We start from the raw sequence: 9,728 nt of genomic DNA, 5'->3' as shown, positions 1-9,728 counted from the left end.
AATATTATTTTGGTGAGCATTTTGAAACACACTGACAATATAATTTCCAACCAAAAATGACAAAACGGATGTGAAAAATGTATCTCATTTATTTAGTATCTTGCACTGAACAAAATCCACAAATACTCGCAAGATCCCTGGGGGGTAGGGGGGGGGGTACTCTAATACAAAAAGGCAGCATACAGCATGCACACAACATGTAAACTGGATATATTTCTACATGAATAACAACTTTATCTTTGAGTCAGTGCCTCCTTTCCCAGAGCCTTCGTAGCGTTAAGATCATCGTTAGAACCGTCTTACAATGTATCTTTACAAGTCGAGATGTTACCCAGAGCATTCGTAGGTAACGTGGCTCTTACAAAACCTTTGCACATCTATGAGTGATCCAGACTCCTCGTAGAGCAGCCAAAGAGCAATATTATATATATTTTTGCCCTTCTGCATCACTTTACTCACATGAGATCGCCGCTAAACATATAATAAAGATCTTTCTGACTGTGACTGCCAGGGTCGGCTCTAGTCATACATAAGCAGTTGCTTAGGGCCCGATGATAGAGGGCACCAGACCAAAACATTATAAAAGATATACAGTACCAGTCAAAAGTTTGGACACACCTACTCATTCAAGTGTTTTTCTTTATTGTCACTATTTTTTACATTGTAGAATAATAGTGAAGACATCAACATTATGAAAAAACACATATGGAATCATGTAGTAACCAAAAAAGTGTTAAAATATATTTTCTATTTGAGATTCTTCAAAGTAGCCACCCTTTGCCTTGATGGCAGCTTTGCACACTCTTGGCCTTATCTCAACCAGCTTCATGAGGTAGTTACCTGGAATGCATTTCAATTAACAGGTGTGCCTCGTTAAAAGTTCATTTGTGGAATTTCTTTCCTTCTTAATGCCTTTGAGCCAATCAGTTGTGTTGTGACATGGTAGGGGTGGGATACAGAACATAACCCTATTTGGTAAAAGACCAAGTCCATATTATGGCAAGAACAGCCATAATGGAGTTCAGTCAATGTGGAACATTTCAAGAACTTTGGAAGTTTCTTCAAGTGCAGTTGCAAAACCCATCAAGTGCTATGATGAAACTGGCTCTCGTGAAGATCGCCACAGGAAAGGAAGACCCAGAGTTACCTCTGCTGCAGAGGATATGTTCATTAGAGTTAACTGCCCCTCAGATTGCAGCCTAAATAAATGCTTCACAGAGTTCAAGTAACAGACACCTCTCAACATCAACTGTTCAGAGGAGACTACGTGAATCAGACCTTAATGGTCGAATTAATGCAAAGAAACCATTACTAAAGGACACCAATAAGAAGAAGAGACTTGCTTGGGCCAAGACACACGAGCAATGGAAATATGTCCTTTGGTCTGATGAGTCCAAATTTGTATTTTTGGTTCCAACCGTTGTGTCTTTCTGAGATGCAGAGTAGGTGAACGGATGATCTCCGCATGCGTGGCTCCCACCGTGAAGCATGGAGGAGGAGGTGTGATGGTGTAGAGGTGCTTTGCTGGTGACACTGTATGTGATTCATTTAGAATTCAAGGCACACTGAACCAGCATGGCTACCACAGCATTCTGCAGCAATACGCCATCCCATCTGGTTTGCGCTTAGTGGGACTATCATTTGTTTTTCATCAGGACAATGACCCAAAACACACCTCCAGGATGTGAAAGAGCTATGTGACCAAGAAGGAGAGTGATGGAGTGCTGTATCAGATGACCTCGCCTCCACAATCACCTGACCTCAACCCAGTTGAGATGGTTTGGTATGAGTTGCACCGCAGAGTCCAAGGAAAAGCAGCCAACAAGTGCTCAGCATATGTGGGAACTCCTTCAAGACTGTTGGAAAAGCATTCCAGGTGAAGCTGGTTGAGAGAATGCCAAAAGTGCGCAAAGCTGTCATCAAGGCAAAGGGTGGCTATTTTGAAGAATCTAAAATCTAACATATATGTTGATTTGTTTAACACTCTTTTGGTTACTATGATTCCATATGTGTTATAGTTTTTCATAGTTGAATGGATGTCTTTTCTGGTACTACGATATATATTATTTTTCTGCGGTATCAACTTACAAGTTAGAATAGAAAATAGAAAATAAAAATAGAGAAAAAACCCTTGAATGAGTAGGTGTGTCCAAACTTTTGACTGGTACTGTATATTCGATATATATTATTTTTGAGGGAACTCAGTTGCGGTATCAACTTACTATTGAGAGTTAGAATAGTAGAATACACAAGGTGAAATTGTTATATTTGGATGTCCATCAGAAGTACTTTTCTTGTTATGTCAGTCACTGACAGTCACTCAATTAGCCCATGTCAGTTAACCATTTTTAGATTGGTAAATTAGTCTAGCCAGCTATCTAAACTTGTAGTAATCATGGTCGAATTATGGACCGGGCATGAAGGGCACTTGGCCAGGGGCCCTGACCTCCAGGGGGCCCCTATTAAGTGTGTGTAGGAAAATAGCTGTAAAACTGCAAATTTTTCTATCCTCACAATGCCAAAATTTCTAGAATTGCATTATTATATATATATATATATATATTTTTTTTTTTGAACTGTAAAATCTTCTCTCTGCCCAATGGCAAAATGTGTAGAATTGCAGCAAAGTTACTTTAAAACTGCAACATTTTCTCTGCACCCCATGGTAAAATGTGTAGAATTGCAGGAAATTGCAACAACATTTCGAACAGGGCCCCCAAAACGCTTGGGCCGGACCTGGTGATTGCAGATAATTTCAGAATGAAAGTTGATACTTCAAATGAGAACAGAGATGACTGCAGGCTACAGATACATAGGCTACATGCCTATCTATATAGGCCATATGTACAATATATTTGTTCTATTTTAGTTATATTTTGCGACAAGGCTACTGTCTGTAATGTTTGCCTAAATGTATTTCATGTGTGACAACATGTGGGCAATGATGTGCCCAATCTGTGATTTAGAGCATTATTATTGGGTACGCATAATGAGCCGCCTCAATAGCATATTTGTAGCCATAGGTGGTAACATCTCTCTAGATTAGAAGCTGATCCATCGTCAGTATTATGGAATAATTATAATGTTGATGTTGATTTGAATAGAGAAAGCTGATCCGAGAGCAGCTCTGCTTTTCTTCCAATCCTATCAGCATCGACACATGGTCTAACCATGCACTTAGCGAACGTTCTCTCTACGTGCTTGTTTGGGAAACACTTAAAAAGTTGGCTCGTAAATAACGATGCATCTGGTACGATTATCGTTAAGTTACATCGCAACTGGGAAACGATGCCCAGAATTGTTTGAACTAACAAAACACTCACAAATCAATTTTCTAAATAAAACTGCTGGTTGGACGAGTGTCATCCACTGAGTGTAGTGTGTAGGCCTAAATCAAGTAGGCTAACATCCTAAAGAGGAAAGGGTTTTAAGGTCCTTTCTCCTCTGTCTGAGCTCCAGAAAGGTCCAGAGAAATGATCCATTTGTAGCAGAAATATATAGACAAAGTGACGCACACACACACAAACACACACAATAAGATGACTGTCAGGTCTCGCGGACGTTTATTGAAAGAATAACACCTGCGATCCCTGGCTCCAGGACTGCGACCTACCGATGTTGACCTATGGCTACACTGTTGTCCAGACATGAGGAAACTATCATTAAAAACATTCAAATTATATACTTAAAATTAGAACGTTTTTTTCTCTCTGAAAAATACTGTAAAAACTTAGACAACAGGCTATACACATTCATAAAGGTTAAACACAATTGGAGATGTTAGTGACTCAGAAAATGCAATTAAATTGCAATACACAATTTGAAATAATTATCTACAACGTTTATACTTGTGTAGCCTAAACTACCTGAAGGAATGTAAATAATGATTATAGCTACTGTATCCGCTTGCAATTTTGCTGATAGGCCTACATTTTATATAAACATTGTTGTGCATTTTGGTAGATTGCTGTAGACCACAATAACAGTTTATTGGAGTAAACACTTTTTACCCAAATCAGTGTGTTGCTCCCAGGGGGTTGAATTGCTTCCAGAACTCAGACTAATAATTTAACCAATTCACAATTACAAAAATGGTTTATTAGGCTACTCAATATTGGTGTTCAAAACCTCCGTGCCCCTCAATGTGCAGTGGTAAAATACAAATAACCTCAACTTACTAAGGTGCGGGAGGCAATGGTTGATCAAGAACTGGCATTACATTTCTACATAACATAAAGACGTAAACACGTTTTGTACCCAAACCGTAACATTAATTCTATAACAAAGACGATTGACTTGTTGCTCAAACTAAACGCACCATAATAAAAGATACAATACAGCGCAATAACCCAAGGCTATAACGTAATGATAGTTAGAGCGAACACCCCATAAGCATTTATTCTATGATACATCAGACAGGGAAAAAATATATGTTTTGGGCATTGTCGTTGCGCCAGCAATGGTACCTGATTATATTTAAATGAAGTATTTCATTCTGGATCTTTCGTTTCCTAAATCTGAATGAGCCAACCTGCCTTTTCAAAGTCGCTCCTGCAAATTGAAGTGGCCAGAAACCAAGCGCGTGCAACAACAGCGTCGCAGGACGGGACGAGAATTGGCCAACTCTGTAGCGCCCACTATACAAAGCACAACGCAATAACGATAGTAGTTCGTTCCCTGGGAAGTGCCTCTACCGTTTGCACAACTTTGTGTTACTTATAACGCCAATTTAATTTAATTCGCGAAACTAACTGGCACTGACAGCATCAACTCGAAATCGCTGAACCAACTTCTCCAAACTGTACCGCTGCTCAGTCGTGAGTGGGAGATATTTTCTACTGACACTCATGTAACACGATACAATATATTGTACTTCATTTTGTCGATGCGAAACAGCATTGATAACTGAGATATTTACACATTTACAAGATGGCAGTTTCAAAAGGCAAAGAAAGGGATATTGCACCTACTTGTGGCCAGTTTCCGTGCCCTGCCTTTGGACCTCATGATGCCAGTCTTTCGGCGTGGGTTTGTTAGATTTTTTCTTAGATCTTTTCCTCCTTTTTCTTTTTTCTCTGTCCTTTTCTCTGTGTTTCTCAATCCAGACTCGCTATCTCTCCAGCATTGTCAGTTTGGACACCTTCGCACATGCGCATAACAAAACTACCAGCACCGCCAAAAAAGTTTCGAACGATTTATCTCTTGATATGACTGATCTAGGTAGATGGCAATCGGAGAGAGATCCCTTCGTGTCAGATCTTTAAAGATCACTGAGTCAGAAATGGAGACGCCACGACCCCGGATCTACGGAGAGCCAGACACATGTATTATAATGAACTATTATTCTCAACTTTCAACATGCATGCCTACCTATTGTGCTTAAATGAAATCACATTCATGAATGCTCGGCTAAATTACTAATGTGAAACGTTTTCATCAAATGTTTTATATGTTTTAATTGTGTTTTGACCATCACAGCGACCACTAGGAAATGAATGAACCCCTCCTCCCCTCCCCTGGTATGTGGGCAGTTGAACTGACAGCTCTAATATGAGGCTGTCCTTGGCTTTTTTGTGTGAAGTTGTGACAATTCTTAATATTTTAAATACTTTGAACGAATACCTCTTTCTGCTGGCGTGCATGCGTAAATTCCATCGCTTGCATGCAAATTGATAACCAAAATCAATGTTGAACTCGCATAGTCTATAACTTTTGGGTAAGGCTGCTGCACAATTGAAATGGTTTATTTTGCTTCACTCTCATCGGATTTGGGCACAACCGTATCAACATAAGACTCATTCAATAAACCTAACAATGAAAACCCCAACAATCTTATTGGGCTATTGCAGTGTAGTGGTAGTGGAGAGATATTAACTGCAAGGTGTATTTGTCTATTAATTAAAACGGAGTATAATTAAGGTAATTGCTCATTAATTAGATCCTCATGAGGTCATGTTGATCTTGCACGTGAACACTTTAATGGCTTCTGAACTCGATTTATTGATTCCAAAGTATGTTGAAATTGATTTAAGTAATGACATCATATAAATTGTAAACGACAAAAATCAGATATCCTTTTGGCCGATGTCCAATATACCTTTCAATTTGGCAAATTAGTCAAATCAAGTATACGCCTATAGGTAGGACCCCGTTTATGCTAATATACCTCTCTGAAATCTGAATTCAAGTGTAAAGGCGGATATGTCCTTGATAACTGTGGGCTTTTGAGTCATTACCACAGTATCAATAGAAAACGTGTGTGTGTGTGTGTGTGTGTTATCCAATTAAGTCAAATACATTTGCAGTCAAACTACATGTTAAATGTTCATAAAGGTGTCATTAAGGAAATACTGTCTCAAGTTATTCATCCAACATACTTAGTTTAGAGAAATCCCCAAGTAATTTAAGTCACCAAGTCAAGAAGGGTTTATATAGGTACTTTATTGTGGTTATACCTCAGCCTAGCCCCAAAGTAATGACATAAATTGAGCTATTAAGTACACCGTGTGCTGGAGAGTGTGGCTTGAGACGCAGGCAGGCATGCAGCCTTTCAGACCCACAGCTACAGCTCTAGGCAGCGCCCTCAATTAGCCTAAATGGAAACAGTTTTCATTCATTGCAATAACTCACTGTTCTCGAGACCACTTTCAGAATACATACTTTATTATGACACGCTGACCCGGAGGCGCGGAATGGCAGGACCAGGGAACGCTGGAGAGATATGTGCAGCCCAGTGGGTTGTAATTATTAGACATTCATTGGGTTCAAGAACCTTTGCAAGTATAGCTAAATTATTAGCTTGCTTGTCCCATTGTTCGAATATAATTCGAATCGAAAAAAGGGGTTGGGCAGTCCACAATGTTTGGGTCCTATTTTAACCTAATAAAGTGTGTTTCCTTGCGTAATTTCTGCAGAAAATAGGAACGCACGTTATTATCGGGTAATTGATTGTTTATTTCAATGCATTTAGTTATGTTTGTGGGGTTGTTTAGGTGTTAAAATAAATACATACTTTTAATAGGAGCTGTCGAAGCTAGACTAAAAAGTGAGAAGGGAGCCTCCGGCACAAGGAAATTACCGCGCACCCGCGTGACCTTTGAGCAAGGTAATCAATCAAGTGATCAACAGCGATATTTTATCAATGCTATGCCCAGGCAAAACGTTTCTGAAATGAAATAAGGAGATGGACCACGAGGATAAAGCGTGGAGACTATACTATTATATACAAATAATAATACGGTATAAATGCTCCCATCACAAAAAAAATTAAATAATAATTTGTCAAGTCAATTGTATGCGCCTAATAATTATGCCTGAGCAGTCTTTTGATTTATGAAACGTATACTTTTTATTATGATAACACGAATTACAAATTCATTTTAAATAGGCCGATAATTATATATATATATTTAAAATGAATTTGTAATTCGTATATATATATAATGACAATAATAATACTTTTAATAATAATAATAGCCTAATAATAATAGTTATTATTATAACTTGTTTTTTAACTCTTATATGTGCAACTGCTTTGGAATCTGGTTCTTGTGCCTTTTGACCAAAATGTTGTTATGCTTTTGACCAAAACGTGTGCTGGGTGTTAGAATAATCATGCCTTACTGCCTGTGTTTTTACACCTAAAAAATGTACCTATAACTTCGTGAGTATAATCACATTGCCATCATTTCCTGCTATTATTTAATTGTAATCATTCATATAATGCCTGGTGGGAAACAACTTTGTCAGGAGTCTGAGCCCGCGAAAAGGCCAGGAGTGGAGCACGCTTGTGCCCGGGTGAGCACTGCCCCTCCGTGGAGGGAAGTGAGAGTATTTTTTAACCTATATCGACCAGTGAGCTCTGGTATCAACACACATTCAACACAATCTACATCCGCAAGCCTGGCCAAAGCACCACGGGGAACTCCAACTTTCTGCCTGACTTTTCCGTTCGAGATACATATAAATAATCTGGAACTGTTCGCTCCTGGATTTTCACTCCATTGAAAAGCATCCACTATACCCTTATACTTTTCGATCAAAATTAATATTAGGCTACACTGTTAAGTGGCTGCTTGGATATTGAGGTGCTCATATTTCCAGCGTTTGCTGATGAGCAGGGCCATAATGCACCTGAAAAAGTTAGCGGGCACAGAATATGTGAGGATGCCTGGGGGGTGGACCGGGAGAGGGGGCTGTGCCCCCATTCATACATTTGAGAATTTTGCGTTTTTCAAATAACTGAAACAGCCATTCCTGCAAACTAGAGCCATAATTACACATTATGCTTAATTTTACAGTACAACTCGACCATGAAGGCCTGATTCACGCAGTCTCCTCTGAACAGTTGATATTGAGATTTGTCTGTTACTTGAACTCTGTGAAGCATTTATTTGGTCTGCAATCTGAGGTGCAGTAAAAAAAGAATAATATTATATTTAAATTATAAACCCCTCTTCAGAGGACAAATATCTTTTAGTTTTTTTTTTACAGATTCTTTGCTACATATACATACATTTTACATACACATTTTGTATACACATTTTGCATACATTTTGTATACACATTTTACATAGATGGTACTTTTATATAAAGCAGTCACATAATAATAATACATAAACTATTTCATCTCAACCCTCAGCCACTTTTAGTCCATCCCACCTATCATCATAGACCACCCTCGTTTGGTTTCCATGTGTAACAGTATAACTTTAGACCGTCCACTCGCCCATACCCGGGCGCGAACCAGGGACCCTCTGCACACATCAACAACAGTCACCCACGAAGCATCGTTACCCATCGCTCCACACAAGCCGCGGCTCTTGCCGAGCAAGCGGAACCACTACTTCAAGGTCTCAGAGCAAGTGACGTCACCGATTGAAACGCTATTTAGCGCGCACCACCGCTAACTAGCCGTTTCACATCCGTTACACATGTGCTATATATTTTTCCATTGTGCTGTGAAGTTTTACATAATTGTTTTACATTTCTCATCATATAGTATCCACAGATTGTGAGCTAAAGTTGAAAACCTTGTTATATTATTTATTGGCTGACTATGGCTTTCCAAATCGCACAACACTGTTAATTGTAAGGTTAATTTTAAGTGCATGTTGTGATGTGCAGTTAACTCTAATGAACTTATCCTTTGCAGCAGAGGTAACAATGGCCCTTCCTTTCCTGTGGTGGTCCTCATGAGAGCCAGTTTCATCATAGCACTTGATGGCTTTTGCGACTGCGCTTGAAGAAACTTTCAAAACATTTTCTGTATTGATTAACCTTCATGTCTTAAAGTAATGATGGATTGTCATTTCTCTTTGCTTATGTGAGCTGTTCTTGCCATAATATGGACTTTGTCTTTTACCAAATATGGTCCAAATAGGGTCTTCTGTATATCTTCTGTATACCACTCCTACCTTGTTACAACACAACTGAATCGCTCAAATGCATTAAGAAGGAAAGCCATTCCACCAATTAACTTCTAACAAGGCACACCTGTTAATTGAAATGCATTCCAGGTGACTACCTCATGAAGCTGGTTGAGATAAGGCCAAGAGCGTGCAAAGTAAATCAAATCAAATCAGAGTTTTTTGTCACTTGCGCCGAATACAACAGGTGTAGACCTCACAGTGAAAAGCTTACTTACAGGCTCTAACCAACAGTGCAAAAAATGTATTAAGTGAACAATAGGTAAGTAAAGAAATAAAAACAACAGTAAAAAGACAGTG

The 9,728-nt window shown here is 38.9% G+C and overlaps 1 protein-coding gene across 14 annotated transcripts in view; it reads right to left on the bottom strand.

The window, feature by feature from the left end:
- The window catches only part of LOC115136895 (histone-lysine N-methyltransferase MECOM-like), a 202,613-nt gene extending 197,349 nt beyond the window's left edge, over positions 1 to 5,264 (bottom strand). For 8 of the 14 annotated variants that reach the window (XM_029672772.2, XM_029672778.2, XM_029672774.2 and 5 more), the window contains exon 1: positions 4,971 to 5,264. In XM_029672772.2, the coding sequence (XP_029528632.2) occupies positions 4,971 to 5,007 (37 nt within the window). In that variant the 5' untranslated portion in view covers positions 5,008 to 5,264. The remainder of the gene's footprint in view (positions 1 to 4,970) is intronic. The other 6 variants (XM_029672776.2, XM_029672775.2, XM_029672780.2 and 3 more) reach the window with 1 other exon arrangement.
- Positions 5,265 to 9,728: the final 4,464 nt, after the last annotated feature.

Source organism: Oncorhynchus nerka, linkage group LG11, assembly GCF_034236695.1.
Source record: "Oncorhynchus nerka isolate Pitt River linkage group LG11, Oner_Uvic_2.0, whole genome shotgun sequence".
NCBI classification, from domain to species: domain Eukaryota; kingdom Metazoa; phylum Chordata; class Actinopteri; order Salmoniformes; family Salmonidae; genus Oncorhynchus; species Oncorhynchus nerka.
Note: the sequence above shows the minus strand (reverse complement) of the source record. Positions and strands in the feature narration are given on the sequence as shown.